The 20,495-nt window shown below is 38.7% G+C and overlaps 1 protein-coding gene across 2 annotated transcripts; it reads right to left on the bottom strand.

Moving 5' to 3' along the window:
- Positions 1–2,493: 2,493 nt before the first annotated feature.
- LOC149941006 (protein tyrosine phosphatase domain-containing protein 1-like) lies at positions 2,494–19,277 on the bottom strand. 2 transcript variants are annotated; one of them, XM_090177788.1, is made up of 13 exons: positions 19,112–19,277; positions 7,366–7,462; positions 7,144–7,290; positions 6,563–6,643; positions 6,373–6,488; positions 6,092–6,308; positions 5,916–6,005; positions 5,740–5,842; positions 5,125–5,436; positions 4,118–4,630; positions 3,948–4,049; positions 3,795–3,878; positions 2,494–3,707 (listed from the first exon to the last, which is right to left on the bottom strand). In XM_090177788.1, the coding sequence occupies exons 2-13, from the start codon at positions 7,452–7,454 to the stop codon at positions 3,339–3,341; spliced, it is 2,223 nt and encodes a 740-aa protein (XP_090033914.1). In that variant the 5' UTR covers positions 7,455–7,462; positions 19,112–19,277; the 3' UTR covers positions 2,494–3,338. The 2 variants fall into 2 exon arrangements, with proteins under 2 accessions (XP_090033914.1, XP_090033915.1); XM_090177789.1 differs by having other exon boundaries at positions 5,194–5,436.
- Positions 19,278–20,495: the final 1,218 nt, after the last annotated feature.

Genomic DNA, 20,495 nt, shown 5'->3' with positions numbered 1-20,495 from the left:
AACCGGCGATTGTTACAATTGTGTTTTTTTTTATTTAACCGCGGATTTAACTAAAAAAAATCGCCTTGCGGTAGTTACAGTATGGCGTCTAGTCGATCGTGAATTATCTACGATCCTCTTGGTGCCCCATTGTTCTACTTTTCAACTACAATTTCATCATGTCAGCCGTGGTAGCAACGCCTACTTAGGGGCACTGATAACGACTACGAGCCCTAATTAAACGAAAATGAAGGACCCCAATAACTAAAAGAACAAATAATTTTTTCTGTATCGGGTAATCCAGAACGGGGGGCCCTCTCGCTGCTTGGGCCCCCATTACTCGTCAGGCCTGGGCCCACTAATTATATATACTAATAACACTTAATTAAGCGATTATATTAATAAAATATTTATATTTATGTTAATCAGGATAATAATAAATGAAGGATATTACTTTACTTAAATTAATTATTAAATAATAAATTAATTACAAAATATTAAATTACTTAATATATTAAATTTGAGATCAGAAGTACGTCTATATTAGGGAATTAACTGTAAACTTTACATCTAAACAAAGTACGTTTGATGTTCGTGGGGAGGAACAGCGCGTGATATCAAACTTTATCATTCATAATTCTCATCTGCCAAATTCTCCAAGCACCTAGCATTACAATCGAAGCAGTAAGTCAACCTTAAGCATTCCATTTTAACTGGAACGAGCATCGGATAAACCTTGACTGAAATCGAGGCGGGTTGATGAAGTTGAGGGAAGGTCAACAACCGGTCTAATCGGGGTCAAACGTTCCTCATAACTGCCGCCAATTTCTGACGCCCTGAAGAACAGTACTGGGAAAGGAAGGAGGCTCTCTTTCGGAAGGGAGACAGCCAGCGCGAAGGGGGGACCAGGGGGCAAGGGTCAGAGTAGCCAGCTGTATGGTAATAACGCCGCTAACGAGGAAGACACCGAAGAAAGAAACGAAAAAAGATGATCAATGAGCTGACGGAAGTTTGACGGACGACCAGGCCACCGCCAACAAAGATACACGCACCCCTGCAACTACGAGACGCGTTTAACTATACCCATTTTCGATAGTCTAGCCGTTGGCCGAGTACAAAACGTAGCTCGCGTTTCAAAGTTGCGCGGAACGTCGACGAAACCGTCACGGATTTCCCAGAGATTTGATTTGAATCTCGATGTAGAATTAAATTGAACGGAGAAATTATTCTCTATATCTGAACGTACAAAAACCAAATCAGTTTAACATCGTTATTTAACGTGAAAAGGTCGTAGGTCAAATTGGAAACCAGCACTTTAAGCTTTGGTGGTGTTTAAATTATCATTTAAATTTGTAGATGAAATTATCACGGCAAAATGTTTACCCTATCGTTGTTCTAGTTAAAAATGTACAGTTTTGAAAACGTTTTCGAAATTCAGATTGATCTTTACCATTACGCTATAGTTTAAAATAATTTTTAACTACACTAATAAATCAGTATAAAGTATATCTAATAAAGATTGGAAAACTTCTTTCTTTGACCACTACGTGGCGCTGGTGGGGCCGAATAAAAAGTACTCCCAAAAGATTCCGAAACAATAATAATAATAATAATAACAATAATAATAATAATAATCAGCTAGGCTAAATTCGCTACCTGAGAGCAAAAGTCAAGTAAGTCGAGCTACGTGACTATTGAAAGAAATTAAAAAAAAGAATCCTTGAGTGTTTTTAAATTAAGGTGACTCAGTACAAAATTTTCAATATATATTTTCACTCTATTTTGATCAATTTTCAGTTTTAGATTATCATTGTTATTATGCTAGATTTCGAACTTAAAACTGGTTTTTCTCAAATAGGGGTTTTCAGACTTGCTTGGCTCTTGCTCTAAGGTAGCGTAATATCCAAGGCACCGCCTTAGGCCTAAGTCATCAAGCGACTTTTAAAGCCATCAAGTAAGATGGCCGGGTTACAACGCGTAGGAGGGTGGCGGCAAGCCCCGCATGCCACGCGAGCCAAAAGCTCATTACAATAACTATTACCTTTAACCTCAACAAGTTTTTATGAAGAAAGGGCCTCAATCCGTGTCTTGCGGGCCCCTAGGACCTTGCTTACGACACTTACTACGAACTTCATGTGCTGACGTCATAATGTAATCCTTGGTTCTCTGTACTGGATTGCGCAATGGCTCTGAAAATCAGTTCGGTGATAATTTTTGCTAATTGACATACTTATTGTTATTATCTTACTTATGAGCAAATTAATATTATAATGCAATAAAATTTATATTTGCAAATATGAAAATTTAAGATTAGCTTTAACAATGTCGATTTGAAAATGCTAGTAAATTAAAGGGAAAATATCCAAAAAGACACTTGCCATTTTCACTAAAAAATTTATTATTTCATTTTTTTTGACAACAGAGGGGGTTTCGAACCGGAATAAGAGAGGGAGAAGGGGGAGTAAAATATTTTACATTTAACTGAACGTTCTTTTATACTATCCCTACCAAATTTTTAGACTTTCAAAGATTTTTATTTTAATTTTATATATATTTCTTATTACTTAACGTTAAATGATAAATAATTTAAATTTTGATATATTTTATTTACGAGAGAAGGATAGTATAGAAAGTTTTTGTTAGTTGGATACCAAAACAAGACTTCCCAGTCTGAGCAGAAATGCCCGTAACTTCCCGCGACCCGTAAGGCAATATTGTCACGTATATATATTTTTTTTGGTATTTTGGTGGCTACCAAATCTTTCATTGGTGCACTTTTTCGAAATTATTAAATACACGAGTTATTTATAGAGATTTGTTGGTTTTTCTAATATCTAATAATATCTACGCTATTTATACTGTGAAGCTCTCGTTTAAATTGTTTTTGATCTGTTTTAGTTTTATTTTTCAGTCCTCCACTGCTTTTTCTTCTTCCGTCTGAATATTGACGTGGACGTTGAATTTTAGAAAAGAAGGCCTATACGGACGGAGAAATAAAATCCAACCCGAAAATCTCGAAGATTTCGCGTTTCATTTTGTTTTCTTTTAAATATTAAAAAATGAAAGAACCCTTAATAATGCACTTAGGAAGCATAAATAATTAGTTCTCGATTATTTCGGTACATGTTTTGTATTGCGTTTTTGATATCGTTGTTGAAATCGTTTGTTAAACTTATATTAGTACAAGTCCGTTTCAGTCGCTTATTGAGAACGAGTATTGCCAGTAATTTCTGGTAGATGGCGTATTCGTGTGGAAAAAATTGCAACAACCAGCGCGTTTCCTAATTGGTTCGAAGAGTCACGCCGCAAAGTCGCCCGAGATGATGTATCAAAAAACGTTTTGGTAGCGCTGGCGATTTCTACCTGACGCCCGAACCGGACCGTCCAATGGCGCAGGCCATGATATTAATACCCAAATAGTTCCGTTCTTTGCCGTTAGGGCGGTTCGGGTTGTGTCCCCCGAATGGTGGTATGTGAGGCATCGTTTTGGGCGGTAAACCGGAAATGATGTCAAAGAGACGCCGCACGAATAGAAAGACGCGTAAATGGGTCCCTTCGCGCATTTTGCCCCAAGGGGCGCCGACCGGTTGCAGGACTCCTTTTATCATCAGGCACTGCTTGCTCAGACTGCACACGAGACGACGCAAAAGGTTGTCGCACAGCTCGTCCGACTCCAAGTGCAACCGAGCGATGAAATGAATCAGGTACTCCATCGTAAATCTTGAGCCCTGAGATGCGAAATCGAGAGTATTAGTATCCAAAAGATGGGGAAACTTAGAAAAGGTTTTAAGGACTAGGAGGAAAGGTGGACTTACCCTTTCGAGTCTGGCCAAAGTCTCTACCGTTTTTTCCGGCCTCAAAACAATGTAAATCAAGTCTTGTTTGTTCAGAATAGGGTCCTAAATGAATGGATATACCATATTAGTTAAGGATACTAGATATTCTATGGTAATACTAAACAGTCATACCTTTAGATTCTCAATCCACGACCATAGCAACGCGGTCAACATTAGCAAATCCGTTTCTCGCTCTAGTCGATCCCAGGCCGACGCTTTCAGATTTAGCTCTTTCTGCGGAAGACGTCCAAAATCCAGTTAGTCTAAAATGTATATTGTCAGAAGAAATATAAAATCCAAACCTGATACTGTCTTAAGGCGGCCATGAACTCGGGGTTGAGGTTCCGATGACTGGCCAATAAAGCTTGAGAAACGTCTTTGCAGTTGTAGTTGATATGGCTGGGCCCTGGTACGGCGTCTTCCGCTCTTAGTTCGGCCCTGGATGACAGTTCTCGATAACAGGCGTTCATGGTCAAGTCTTCTTGGCTGGAGTCTTCGAGTAACATCGAGTCCAGACTCTCGTCTCCGGAGTCTTGGTCGAAATCTCCATACATTAAACCCACCCCGTTCTCTTCTGGAAACTCTCGTTCGTTACTGTTGACCGCGTCTTCGGGTCGCGTACTACTACCCTCCGAGGGAGGCTGAGACGACCTCGAAGACTCTCCTGGGTGGTTCTGAGAGGAAGATTTAGAGGAGCACGGCGCGTTAATGTCGATAGGGGCCATAGGAGGCACGTTCGCGAGGGGCGATTGAGCCGCCACAGCCGCCCTGGCTTGAGCTTGGTCGGCGCTGTCCTCTCGCTCGTCTTGCTCGTGCTGAAAACCAGAAAGAGGGACCACTTTTAAAAACCATCGTCTTAAGACCGTACCTTTCTACCTTTTCAAGAGAATTACCCAAAGTAGCGGAATTAATTTTAATTAGAACAATACACCGAGTACGAATTTCGCGAAGATTTTATTAAGATCTTTGGGTCTTTTTCTTTAAAAGTTAAACGAATTACGAAACGTAGAAGAGAAAGCAATTAGGCGTTTAATAGTTAAGACTGTCCCTACCGAACGCGACAATTAAAGGAATTGGGTGCCAGAATATTGATATAAAAAGAGAGAGAGAGGTGGAGATAGCCCTACCCCAGAGGAGAATAAACGAGAAAGGTATAGGCGCAATCTAGACAACAACGGCCTACGTACGGAATAAAGCTGGTTCAAAGCGAGACACGAAGATGGGGATTGACAGACATAGATATGATATAGCCAAAGAAAGCCCACGAAGGTGCGTACGCTTTGTTAAGATTTAAATTACTAGCGCGTACCAATACGGGCGGCGGCCACAGTAGGTCCGCTACCCTTTCGGATTGCGTGGAACCCGCACTTTGACCTACTCCGCTGTCCAGACTGGTGTCCGAAGAGCCGCCGAGAGACTCGACCGTCGAAAGCTGAGAGACCGGGCGGAATTGACCGTCGTCCAACGAGGCCGAAAGGAAGAAATTGCAGAAACTGTACATGGTGTCCAAGTGGTAACTGATGCTGCCCACTAGCGACCCTTGACGAGACGACGTCGACCTGGAACTAGTTGAATGGCAGCCTGCCAGGTACAATAACCTCTCGCAAATGATGTAGATGATCTAGAGAATAAAGGGAAATTATTTCTTTATCACCCTGGAATGAGTAGTTGCGTAAGTCTATAATATTGTTACGTAAGTTTGTCACTTTGGGGAATATTTTACTGAGAGCTAGTAACGGAGTGACGTCATCACAAAGGCTACGCGTGACGCGTTAGCGAGCGGACGCGAAACGGCGACAAAGCCCGCAACGCAGTCTGTCTCGTGAATAGCTCTCAGTAAAACCTTTGCGTGTGAAGAATAGGAAGTGTTACACTTATGTTACAATATTATACACTTATGGTAGTTGTAATCAATAATATTTACTTTAGGTATGAGTTTGAGATGCCGCGCTTGTAGCCCATGAAGGTATTGCCTTTGCCATGTCAGAAACTGAGACAGTCTAAGACCGGCTTTTAATTTAGGTATTCTGAAATAATTATCGGAAAAATTTGTAAAGCGTCTAATATAACTGGCTTAAATCGCAATTACCAGATACTTACACAGTTGTGAAGACTACAAAATGAGGAAGGATGTTCTGGGCAAATTCTTGGATGCACAGCAGCTGACTACGCGTCTGTATGGAACCGGGTCTGACAGAAAGATCCGTCGAGTTAGTAAGATAGTACCGGCGCAAAGGTTGGGTTTTTTTTAGTTTGATTAATGTTACTTCAATTACCTTTTAAGCCTGACAAATTTGATGGCGTCGTTGGCTTTACACCGAAGCTGATAGATCAGGTAACAAGCGATGAGGACTCCCGTCCGACCGAGGCCGCCGTGGCAATGAATGGCGACTTTCCCCTCCGAAAGAGCGAAGGCGACCACTTTGACCATGTCTAAAAGCATGGTGAAGGACACCGTGCCGTAATCTTTCCAACAGAAGTTGTAGAAAAATACTACAAAGGCGCCACGTCACGGGTTAGTTTTAACAATTTTAGGATTATTACGATCACTACTTACTCTCGTTGTCCATGAAAACCTGAGGGTTATAGGAGAAGCCCGAAGATTCAAGACGATTACCGCAACTCGAGTGCTCTCCCGGTTGTTGCAAGTTGACGATTGTCTTGATGCCGTTTCTGAATGGGACAAATACGCGATTTAGTAAGTAAGTCATGATTATATACCGTACCACTGTTGAATAATTACTCACTTATGAAACTGATCTATTAATTTATGTTTTCTAATGGATTCCGTGTTAGGTCTGGCCATTGCCAGAATATCGTTCGTCACCCTACGACGCGAAAGAGTTTACGTTCGGAAAAAGGTTTCTTTTCAATGTGGCAGAATGAGTGAACGTACTAGCGTTGTAAGTCGGAAACTTTTCCGGAAAATGACCGAGGCCTTTTTTCCGGAAAATGTTCCGTATTTTTCCGCAAAAAATAAAAAATGTTTTAATTCCATGATTTTTCTAACACATTGTTTGCCAATTGAAATAAAGCGGCATTTTCGCTTCTTTTTTTTTCGAATCTAAAAGTAAAACTAAACCTCTAGACTAGTTAAAACTGATTAACAATGTAACACTGTTAATGTTTTGAAGTATGTTTACTGATATTAGACATTTTATATCGAAAAAAGTTAAAAACATTAAAAACCCTTAAAAAGTAATTTATGTTTCAATTTTTTATTTTTCCGATTTGCGGAAAATTTTCCGCATTTTATTTTTCCGCAAAATTTTCCCGCAAAATTTTCCGCATTTTATTTTTCCGGAAAATTAACAACACTAGAACGTACCAATGAGAGAAGATTCCCGCGATGGCCATTTCTTCCGGCGCCCAGGCGGCGTGCCCCTCGTAACGGCATTTCTTACCGCCGCAAAATACGGAACACTGGATATCCTTGGGAGCTGTTTGGCGAAATTTCTCGGACAAGGCGCCGTACCTTGAAATATAAAATGTAATTAATGTTAATTAATTTTGACAAACAGGGTGCCATGATTAGAAAAAAGACACTGACTGGGCGGCTGGAGGTTCCTCATACTTGGAACTTCCACGACGACTGACGCCGTTCAGGGGCAGTAGAACCGACTCCAGATCAGAGCTCATTCTTCAGTCTACAAACCCAAGACCACTTCATTAATATATATTTTATAAATAGAAATATCTATACTATTAAAGTTCTTATCTTGAAACATTGTACCTTCGCAGGCTCAAATGTTATTCAAAATACATTTTGAAATAAAATAGTGCGCGGAGAAATGCGTAATATATTGACTAGTTATAATGACTACAATTATATCGGATAAATATGGTTTATAAATCAGTAAATATCCCTACGCGGTTCACTTTCTATACTTTGTATAGATAAAAATCTGCTGTTTTCTTTCAAAAATCATGTTGAAAAATCAGTGGGAGCCCGCAAGCGATTAATATCAGCAGTATTTAGAAATGCGTACTTTTCTCGTAGTTCTTATAAATATAATATTTGGAAAGAAAAACTTTGAATCAAGATATCGTACGGGACTATAAAAATCCATTAATACGTAAAATGCGAGGGGCTAACCACTCTTAGAAAGCTTTAGTCCCATTCGACCGAAGGCGGTTTTTGAGGTGTCCCATTCGACCGAATTCCGCCGAAACGTGCGGTTTTTATGTGTCCCATTCGACCGAACGCTTTTGTGTCCCATTCGACCGAAAATAAAATGGAATGAGCATGAATTATATTTTTATCTTCACCTAGTCAAGAAAAGTAACTGAACCAAAACTGAAATAGTAAACTTAACCAACTCTAACCTAACCTAACCTAACCTAAACATGGATCTTCGATAGTGCATACCTTATAAATAAAATACCAAATCACCCCGCCAATTGGGCTACATTTTAAAATTCTTTCGGTCGAATGGGATTCGGTCGAATGGGAATAAACGCTTAGAAAGTCTGTACACCGATTACGCTTAGATTAGCACTGCCAAAAGCAATGACTTCAAAGATTACGCGTAATTACATTAGTACAGTCAAAGGTACGGCTCTGTACACCGATTACGCGGAGTGATCAGCCCCTCGGTAGAATGTCAAGGAATGAAATCATCCCTATTTAAATTCAAAGCGAGTAATTTGGACAGATCGTAAATGGTCAACATAAAATAAAAATATTCCCAGAATTTAGCAAGAGGCCGTGACGTAAGTCTTTTGTTACGATATTTAACTCTCCGGTCCTGTTCCTTTCAATGAAAAACACCCAAAAAAATGACTTCTGCCACAAAGCGACAGTAAAACGAATAAAAATTTTGTTATAAAAATAGAGTGTCCAGTTTTATGGGGAAGAAAATGGAATAAACACGAGTTTCTTTTGTGTATATATTGAAGGGGGGACACAAGCAAATTGTATATAACGATCATATAAATGTATTAATAAAAGGAAGGGGGGTATTTACGCTACAAGTACGCAATGCTCGCGCCCTCTGGCGAGGGTCGAAAGATACAGGGTGGCGTGGCCTAAATAGACCTTACCGCTACGTTACTCTACCCTTACACACTCTCTACGAGCGTGCCTTCAACAATGGCTTCTTAGCCGAGTTACGCTATACAATGTTTGCGTGTTTACCCCTCCCCACCTTCCACGCCGAGCACGCTATCCACTAAGGGCCCGATATTGCCGACCCGTAGTCGGTTTCGAGAGTACCGTGGTGCGTGGACGAAGGCTGGGCAATGAGGGAAAGCTCGCGATTACCGGGCATTGTTTGACGAATTATACCGCGGTTGGAATAGACTATAGTATTTTCGCTGGTGAAGGCAGTCGGAGACAGTTGGCATTTTTAGACTAAGGAAGCAATGGGTGGTTTTCTCGACGTCAGGTTATCCTGAACGCGATATCAACGGGTCTTTTTCAAGGCTAATTACGTCGACGAATTATCGTAGTTAGGTAGACTTATATTATCGTTCCAGGGGTCCTTCCGAGTATACGAAGCTCTACCGCGAGATTGTTTATGGTAATCTGAAAAAAACGAGGATTTAGCGTTTTTAATAGAAATTTAGCACGGGAAAGTTAGACGTCCCAATGGCGGTACTACTTACGTGGGATAAACAACTCTCAACAACTGCTGGGGTCATTCGATACTATTAAACAAATTAAATTAATTTATTTTCTTAAAGGCCTAGGTTTTCTTCTGCCTGTCACCCTTTACATTTACTTTCCTTCCAAACAAATACCCTGGTGGTAGGCCAACGTGTTCTGCTGATGGCCTACCACCAGGGTATTTGTTTCTAAGGAAAGCAAATTTAAAGGGTGACAGGCAGAAGAAAACCTAGGCCTTTAAATGAAAAACACTCAAATAGGAATTAAAATTGAATCTAAAAAATGTCATTTTCGCTATATTAGACGAAGTGTCCAACATTTTCAAATTTTGCGTACGTATTTTGAATTACAAAGTGATTTTAGAAATCATAACCTGATTTTGAGATTTTAGAGCGCAATTTTCGTGGGCTCATTTGATTTTTGTTGGGGAGGGGTGCCGGCCACATGTTTAAGGCATTAAACGTCACTAGATGTCTTGGGTCATAGCCGGCCCTACCAAAGTCTCAGGGGAAAATAAAGGAAAAAATATGTTTATATTAGGGGCAAGCCCGGGGGGGGGAGGGGGGGGGCGCCATAATCAGACCTCGCTCCATCCTAATACCTGCCTCAGGTCGGCACTGACTTGGGTATGAGCCTAGCTGATTAGGATTTTTATTATCTTACTTTTGGAGCGTAGGGGAAACTGGGAGCAACGCTCAAAAATAAAATACATGTATAAATAGATACATTGTAGTTAAGAAATAAATAATATGGTATTGTGATACGTTACAGTCGTAGCAAATACTTTGCCTTTAAAGGGTGCTTTTCAGTTCGGCTGTTTCAATTTTAAATTTTGAGTTAGGAGTAAATTACAGTTCGTAGGCGAATGGTACACCTGTTGGAAATTGTTTTAACCGTAGATGAGTTATACTCTTAAATATAATTTACGTTATATACCGTAAGAAATTATGCAAAGTTAAATATTTGAAATTTAATACAATGGCGTATACTAAGATTTGGCATGGGACAGTCGAGTTATATCCGAGGGGCAGGTCACTTCCATTTTGGGTGCGTCTTAATCATAGTAAAATGATTTAATCAGGATAATCGTGATTAAATCAGGGTGATAAAGATTAAAAAATTTAATCGAGATTATAAAATCTAATCACGATTTAATCAATCTAATCACAATTTAAACGTGATTTAATTATTCTAATCATGATCTAATCTTTTTATTCAGGATTTAATCATTTTAATCAGATTTTATCATTTCAATCATATTTAATCATCCAATCATGATTAAATCAGATGTAAACATTCGAACCATGATTAAACCTGATTTAAGCATTCTAATCATGATCTAATATTTTTAATCATGATCTAATCTTTTTAATCATGATCTAATCTTTTTATCATGATCTAATCTTTTTAATCATGATCTAATCTTTTTATCATGATCTAATCTTTTTAATCTTTTTATCATGATCTAATCTTTTTAATCATGATCTAATCTTTTTAATCATGATCTAATCTTTTTATCATGATCTAATCTTTTTATCATGATCTAATCTTTTTATCATGATCTAATCTTTTTAATCTTTTTATCATGATCTAATCTTTTTATCATGATCTAATCTTTTTAATCTTTTTATCATGATCTAATCTTTTTAATCTTTTTATCATGATCTAATCTTTTTATCATGATCTAATCTTTTTAATCTTTTTATCATGATCTAATCATTTAAACATGATTAAATCAGATTTAAACATTATAAACATGATTTAAAGTGATGTAATCAACATAATCATGATTAAATCGAATTAAAGCAAAATAATCACAGTTAAATTGGATTTAATCTTTGTAGGGGTGCGTCGTTAATCAAGGAAGTGACCTGCCCCTCGGTTATATCTCTCCCTTTGTCAACCCATATTAAATCGAAAAGTGGATTTCTGAGATGGGATGATCTTAGACTACACTTGCAAAGATCTCTAGGTCAGTGTAGCACTTAAATCTATTACGTTTATAAACGGAAATAGAATGTCAGTCGAAAAGGGGCAGGGTCGTGGGCATCGTATTTTCCTCCCAAACCACTCAAGCGTCCTCAATTGAAGGACAATGTGTTTGTCAAAAGCGATTGACTAAAAAAGCACTGAATGGGTTGGAAAGCGCATCTTGTTTGCTTTACGGAGAGCGATCAAATCACCTCTTCAGCCGAAAAGGATTACGATTCTTTTACCATAAGTAACGAAATAAAGATAAGTATGACCCATCGCGTGGTTTTAACGCTCAATTTCCCATGGAACATTTTTCTATATTGACACTCTCGCTAAGCTCCAACTTGTACTCGCAACCGAACTTAGTAGTATCTTAAGCCTTGCGCATATTTATACACTAGGGGTTTCTGTGCTGAGAAATTACCTCGGAAATTACCCATGATTGTTCGATAACTAAAAATCAGTTTGGAATAATTTTTGATAATTGTCATACTTAATGTTTTAACGTTGTTATGTTACTTATGCTATTATGTCCTATCACCTAGCTACGTAAAGTGTGTTTTTTCCTTAAAATGGAAATTATAAAATTTTTCATATATATACTAGCAAAGTATGTTTGAAATTCATGAATCATTCATGGATAATTTGAAAACAGTTGTTTACCAGGAGATTTGTGTGACTAACCTCCATTTCTTTTTCTATTATCAATACCATTATCTCATTACTTAGTAAATTCACGAAATCATATTTTTATGATTTTAGAATTATCAGGAATGTCTAGGGATCCATTGGCACCGTTCTCAGTTCTAATGCGTCTGGAGAAACGGTCGGAGCTTAAACGCACTCTCGCAAGCTCAAAATTTGTGTTAGCGTCGAATTCGGGACTACTTATTTTCTTTCAATTTTTTCCATTAGATAGTAGCGACAATGAGAGTAGCGGAGGTTTCTCTAACTATGCTGTACAGCCAAAGGTAGCGGAGAGCGGATTTTCAGCCCCCTGGAGTGACTGATTTCTAACTCTTTGGGGCATATAGTTCATTCCTTCCCACATATACTTTTACTCTAAGGTTCGACTTTCGCAATAAAGATTGAAGTGAGATGGGAAAAGCTCGTAGCACGCGTCGCGATAGACTCCATCGCCATCTCTTTTTCATAAAAGAACTAAAAGCCACCTATGTGAGAAAATTCAGCTGGCGAGAGTGCGTTTAAGCTACTTCAAATGTAAGACGTATTTTCTAAATCATTGATTAGCCGTCGTCGCGAGCAAAAATCTGGCCGGTAAACCATATCCATTTCTGTAATAATGACTTAGTGTATACAAACATAATCTCCTGGTATAAGGGGAATACTGCCACAATTATAGCATTGAAAGTTTAAGGAATTAAACAATAACATAAAACGTAAACATGAATAGCTATGGAAATAATGTATTTATTCTTAGACATAGTCACTCTCTCTAAGTATAATAACTACATTACAGGTTACATAGTTAATATGGGTAATTTGAATTTAAATTCCAGAATAGCCAGTAGTGTAGGCGGGTCCCGTATACCCGCATCGCAGCTCGAGTGTAGAGAAAGAGAATTACCATTAAATGTGAGCCCAGAGATAAATAATGTATTCCAAAGTAGGTAATTAATTATTAATGAGGACACCCCGATTGAAATAGAGTTGACGTTCGATTTAATTTTTATCGACTCCTTCGGTGGGTTGTATCACCGATGATACTAAAGCACTTTCCGCTAAACCTTTATCACGACCACCATTCTCAGCCGGCAATTCTACCATTTGCTTAAACCACTCTTAAGCAGTTACCCACGCAAAATGGCGGACCCCAAATGGAAAAGCGTATAGAAGAGCACTAGTATTTCAGATCGCCGTGGACATTGTCCATCCATTTTCATAGGGTAGATGGCGCATTTATTAGGCTTCAACCGGGGTAGAGTCAATGGGATGACCTACTTGGTAAAGGATCCTGGTCTGCCTTTCAAGTACCTCTACCGTTAGTTCTGGTACCACACCCTAAGTACGGGTAACTCGTTAACGAGTCACGTGGAAGTTCATCCAGCGGGCTTTACCCTTTCCACTCGCCTTCTGGCGAAGTGTCAAATGAAGTCTCGCTTCAACAGTATAAAACGATACAAAAAAGATGTACATCCTTTCGTATAATTACCGTTAGGGGGGGGGGTCCAGCTACGCACGAGGGGTGGGGTGATGTCACGCGCCAAATTAGTTATAAAATAGTCTGGGAAATCTTGCGAGACCCGATTCGGGGGTATACGTCCAGTAGATTGTTTCGACGGGTTCAGACTTCAAAATTAGAGCCGACCGAGGCTTACGATTACTGCTTAAAAGGTGCCCTAACGAGAGAAGTCTTTTTATTTCTCTGAAAGGCACCGATTTCAAAGCGTACTTTTTACGTTTGACAATTATATCGAGACAACCCGCGTTTTTATTCTAAAAATGAACATTTAAGCGTTTTGGCAGAAGGCTGGCCAAATGGGCTACGAACGGAAACGGAAGTACTATGATGACGGAAACGGAAATAGGGAATAGTTCGCGACCGCGTGAGTCTAATTAAGAGGGTCGGGTTGGCGAGGGTCGGCTATACGCTTTCTTCCGTCACGAGGGTTCCGGGGTTGAAAAACCTTTAGTCTTTTCGCGTCCTCAATTGCCTTTTGACGTATATATAAGGTTGTTAAAACACGCTAACAGTTCACCCTTAAAACCTACGTCATAAGTTGGTTGATTTGCATTTCTAAAGCTAATAATCGCCAAAATACGCCTTTATAATAACTTAAAAAACAGGGCAATTATAAAAAGTCCTCGATAACGACCTACAATGACAATTCATTACATTATTTACCACTAAACTGAAAAATAATGTCGAAATGGTTTTCGAGTGATTCGAGCACGCTAACTAAATATTCGTATTAAAATTGGTTTTAATCTAAGTCGTAAAATTCATAATATCAGCGGTGTATGATATTTAAGAGTGTAGCGAAAAGTCTTTAATCGAGTGGACGAAATTAGTCAAGTATGCGGTATACAATCGGAATATGTTAAAAAATCGTTAAAATTTAGATTTCGCCAACTCTATACTACAACTTGACAACTCAAAGACTATAACAGGAGGAAAATAGGATTTATAAATAAGTAAATGTCAATAAAACAAGGGATATTTTTCACTATTTCATATCGGTTGGCAAAGTAACGCATAATGTCAGTCGCGGTATGCGCTCATTGAAGTTACAGGTTTCCCTTTCATAGCCTAATAACCGCTTAATTAATATCAGTTTGGTTTGTAAAAGATCTAAGGCTAACGTTTAATTAGCTACACCAGTATCGTAGCTAGTATTTTATAGTATCTTCTAACAACGGGAGAGGTCACGAAAGGGAAAATGATGATTGATGATATTAAGATATGATTATCGTATTTATTATTGATACAAATAAAAGGGTAATTTATGATCAATAGAGAGACAAAAACGTTAATCTAATGACTTAGCGATGACTCCCGACCGCGAGTAGGTTGTTGTTTCGGGAACGGGTTTAATATACAACGTCTCTAGGTTAAATACCACACGAGGCTTATTTTTTTTCTATACGATATATCTCGTCAATAGGCGAGCACGTAAACAAATTTCCTTTTCGTATTTCCAAGAATCATCGCAAAGTACGCCCGTTAAAAATATCTCGCCGTAAAATACAACTAAAAGGCAGAGAGAGCACCAGGGAATAAAAAACTACAGCAGGGGTCAACTTCCCCATTGACACCTATCGTAAATGGCAATGTACACACGAGCGGAGAATGAACTGGCTGGAGGATGAAGGAGGGAGTGGAAGAACGACAAAAGTGATTATCGGGACAAAACAAACACGGGGGAAGCCCCGTTGATTGATAGGCGACAAAATGGCCAAGCATTTTCCCTCCTAGAAAGGTATTGGCTAGTGGACGTGTACGCCGTGTTGCTTGTCACCTTTCTTCTTTACTTTAAACTCTTAATATAGCGGCTACAGGATACCAGGTAAGTACCCCCTTTCTTCCTAATCGAGACAAAGGAGAAGGGAGGGCCCGTGTCCGGTGTGTAAGGTCAACTGCCCCCGAGTCTTTCCTCATAAACACCCTCACTCACACCGCTGGGCGCTGCTCGGGAGCAAGTCGCTGAACTTCAAACATGGCAGCCCCTCCGGAAAGCGGAATAGCGCAATCGGCGGAGGAGTTGAGCGAGCACCAAGAACTTAAATGAAATTACACTCCGGGGCAAAGTCGTTGAGTCTTAACCGCTTCCGTGCCATTGAAACCTCCCGCCGTTCCTTCACCTCGATAACTATTAATCTCCCAACTTCCGTAATCACACGAATATTTTCAACGATCATTATTAGCCTAACGAACTCCTTTGTTCGAGGTGTTAACTATAGAAATATTATTTTAAAGAGAGGTGACTTATAGGGCTACAGAATCAATTGAATACGTCAACTTGGATTTTTGGTAGTTTCTCCATTTCTAAACCATTTTTATCAGCCGTATTTCAAAAGTTTAACACGAGTCTAATCAGGTAAAATAGTAATTGATTGCTACCACCATCAGCGACATGGAGGCATCAACCACGAACATGACAATGGAAGGAATTTCGGTCTAATAGCGGTGGGAAAGGCGTAAATTGTATGGTTCGATAGGGCAGGGTTGCAATTCTCTTTCAACACGCTTGTTTCAACTCTCATTCCCCCCCCTATTTCTTCCCCTTTCGTTTGTTTGCCCAAAATAAATCAATTATTTCACTTAGTTCTCTAAACCGGTCTTGTTTGCATTGTCTCAAAAACAATTCAATCACACTTAGAGAAAACGCCTAAAAGCTTGACACTATAAACACACGTATACGAGTTGGGTTTTTGGGAGGGTTTTTTGGCCAGGTACGTCTACTTGTACGAAGCCCTCCGACGTCGCGCCTTCACAGAAATAAATTTACCTTTATACGATTATTTCGCATTCTCATTATTACAACTTTCTTTGCCATGACGTTTTCAAAGTCGGCTCGCGTTCGCTGCAGATTTCGAAATTACAGGACGACGGTTTAAGAATAATAATGTAAAGTTATGTCTAACTGCGAACAAACTAGAAAAATAAATTTAATTTGGCCTATTTTGGCCAAAAACCCCCTGTACAAGTGTTCTAACGGCTGAACATCGGTTGTCAGGTACAAGTCGACATTCAGGAGTCACCGATAATTATATAGTTTTTTGGTAGGGTTTAAATTATAAACTTAACAAAAATGTATAATACATTCAAAATAAAAGTATAAACGTATATTAGGGGAATAATTTGCATTTTCTAGAATTAAATTTTTCATCTTCCAAATGTTGGTGCAGACGGTCGAATGAAGAGTAAAAAAGTGTACACTTTTAGTCCCAGAACAGATCAAAAACATTTAGTATCCACTTTTTTTGAAAAATTATTTTACCCCGGCTATGATACACAAACACGAACTTATCGCGAGGACAGTACTGCAGTAAAATGACGTCAACAAGATTCCCGACCTCGAAATCCACGAACAGGCGAAAGGTATCCACCTATTATCGACTTAATTCTTTTTTGGAAATATTTTTGCTCCGTCTACGTTATTCCAATCAGAACTATTCGAAGGGACATTATATTTGTAAAATAACGTCAAATCCTTGAACGGGCGAAAGGTTTTCACCTAATTTATAATGTAATCAAATTCTACACTTACAGGAAATAACCCAAGCAATATTGAACTAAGAAAATGAATTTTAATATTATACTTTATATTTTACAAACTACGGACTTAATTGAGCTCAAATGCTAATTTTACCTCAAGGAAAATAATTTACCGGCAAATTCACTTAGCTATAGAATTTTATTACCAAAATCTAAATAAAAGACATTTAATTTAATAATTGTAAGATAATGTAGAAGACTAAATAATAAACAAAATACATTATAACTCAAAATTAAATTAAGTTTAAGAAATAATTTAAAAGAAAGTCTACGGATGGTGGCGCAGTGAGAGGAGCCGGGTTCTATTCCTGCTTGTGGCACTAGGTGAAAACTCGGAACCACTCCTTCCGCGTTGAGTTTGCAAGTTATCTCCCCACTAGTTAGAGAGGTTTTCCCTCGAGTTCTTAGTGTAGGGAGCTATTGTCTCGCGTGGCATGAAGGGCTGGCCACCACCCTCCTACGCGTTGTAACCCGGCCACCTGTTTAAAGGCATTATAAATCACTAGATGACTTGGGCCTAAGGTGGTGCCTTGATTATTATTATTATTAAAAAATACCTGCTTAAATCTATCTTTCTGGTATAGAATATCAAAGGTAAAATATATCGTTAATAAAAGAAGTAATCTAAGGTAAACTGTGTGTGGGATAGAGAGAAGGGGATTAGAGCATGGCTTTTTACATTTTGAGTTACACGCGATAAATATTTTGTTTTTCTTTCGAGGACTATTGAGGGGGTGCTTTTCGATTTTACGACTGGTTTGGAAAGCTATCAGAGATATCGGAGAAAAACTGGACTCTCATAAACTGCGCAGCTACGTTATGAAAGACAGCTAGAGGGGATTTTTGTCGTGCAATATGTCAATACACGTCTTTAAAATGGGATAGATATCGCGGCAGTACTGTCTCTTCGATTCCAACTTCTTCTAACCGTACATTTTTATCGAAGGGTCGCGTTTTCTTTTTTAAAGGTCTTACCGGGCATATTTACATTTACGCCTGAAAATGATGCCTGTAAATACACATTTAAATGGATAAGCCGATATATCAGACTAAATTATGAATATTTTAGTTTAGCACTGGATATTTGGATTTTATTTTAGAATCTTTCTAAATATGGGATAATCGTAAACCGTAAGTTTAACAAAATAATTTAAAATCCTTTTTGAAAGTACACGTTGGATTTTACTTTTCGTAATAATTAATTAATTGTAAGGACTATTAGCTTCGTAACTGGTCTAACTAATTAATTTGTTGTTGACAAAGGTAAGCCATTGTTATGTACATACCATACCATCTGAAACTTTAAATAGTGGAGGCGGGAATTTAATTTTTTCAGCTTTCCGTAATTAATATCTTATCAAATCAATACTAAGTTATTTATAACCTACAAATCAAATTCTACCAGTTGCCAAAAATGTCTCATCAATTTACAATATTACTTAATTCCGAAAAAGCAACCCACGGTTTAAAGTTTTGACAATGCTAAAATTTAATTATGATCTATCGTTTAAAAACAATGCCATCAACAATGCTAAATAAAAATAGACGCGCAGTAACCTTTCCCTCATAAAAAATAAATAAGGACCAAAAAAAAACACTCGTGCGCGTGTGGGATAGCCCCTTTAAAATGGCATTTACAAAGCAAGAATTTAGGCTTAAGCCGGCACTCAAATGAAATTTACAATATTCAACGCGCAGGCATTACGTCATTTTCAATACATAGTGAATTTTTTATCAATTCTTCGCGGGTCGACCGTTAAAAATTCCACGTTAATATTAGATTCAATAAAGCCACGCCTATTAAAAATTGGATAAAAAAGTATAGGTAAAAAAACAGGGGTTTAAAAAAATGGAAAAAAGAACGAAATTTGAAAAAAGCAGTCCCGGATACCAAGGCTTGACTTTCTTCCGCGCACGAAAGTAGAGCCCGAAACGGTATCGATATTAAAAGTTAGGCTTACGAAATTCACTTACCTAGGCCGCATTACGGTATAGTGTTCTTATCCTTATACCACAAATCTGTCGAAGGCCTTTCAGTAATCCACAGAATCCTTAGAAAGAGAGAGGTGGTCCACACGGCACAACTTCGGAGCGGGGCTTCTAGCGCTTCTATTCATGGCGACGATACGGCACTTTTTTCTATAAACATTTTTACTTAAATTTAACAATTGGCGTTTGTAAATTTTAGTTCGGACGATAATCGCTTTGGAGAGTTTCGACGAGTCCCTGCCTGTCTGTTTTTCCGTCGCTGGCGAACTAACTTTTGCACTGCGCAATGGCAAAAAGGGACGTTGCTAGGCGACGACGCCGATATACAGAAACTTAGCGTTCATTGGCATATAGCGCTTTCCACCCCCACCTCCCCTTTTCCCCCAAATATACGTAAATTCGAATACCCATATTGTTCCGTATTAGCTAATATTAGCTAGTACACTTCAACCCTCGTCCCGGCTACGATCAAGAAGTTGCGGCGGACGCGTGTCGATAGAGTGTGCCGGGGGGGGGGGGGGCGTGTGATCCGTCGGTATTTCCCGTCACCTTTCGTTCTCTCTCGTATTCTTTCGTGAGTGACGTAACAGGTTGATTAAAAGGAGGCACTGGCCGGGTTGTCAGACGAGGTAAGCGACATCGCTCTCAGACAGGTTTTAATAATATTTTAAATATGACTATGATAATTTTTAGATGATTCAACAAGCTATGAGATTCGTCTGCATTTTTAAAAATAAGCCTCGACCGCACGAAGATTAAATGTTTAACGTATTGTGCAAAAGCGGAATATCTCGAACTAAGATTATAATTTGGTTTAAGGAGACAAAACATTTGACCCAAGATATAACCAAAATTGGGAAGTTGGCATTATGACGCTATACCAGTACAGAAACCCGTGTCCCATAACGGCCTCAATAAGTCAGACTTCCTACCCCTCCACCTGGATGAACGACCGTAATTGTCAACAGCGCCTCTCTTGCAGATAAATAGTTGAAAAATAAGAAAACCATGGTGAGGTCGCTTTATAACTTCCTTATCATAATCTATTTCCTCTTCCGATTGCTTATCATCATCTATTTCATCCTACTCCTCACCCTTATCATCATCTTTTCCCTCTCCCTATTCCTTATCATCATATATTTCATAACCTCCTTCTCACCCTTATCATCATCTATTTCCTCTTCCGATTCCTTATCCTCATGTATTTCCTCTTCCAATTCCTTATCATCATCTTTTCCTCTTCCAATTCCTTATCATCATCTTTTTCTCTTCCAATTCCTTATCATCATCTTTTCCTCTTCCTATTCATCATAATCATCATCTATTTCATACACAACCTCACCCTTATCATCATCTATTGCCTCTTCCA

Source organism: Leiobunum rupestre, chromosome 6, assembly GCF_980474605.1.
Source record: "Leiobunum rupestre chromosome 6, qqLeiRupe1.1.hap1, whole genome shotgun sequence".
Taxonomy (NCBI): domain Eukaryota; kingdom Metazoa; phylum Arthropoda; class Arachnida; order Opiliones; family Sclerosomatidae; genus Leiobunum; species Leiobunum rupestre.
Note: the sequence above shows the minus strand (reverse complement) of the source record. Positions and strands in the feature narration are given on the sequence as shown.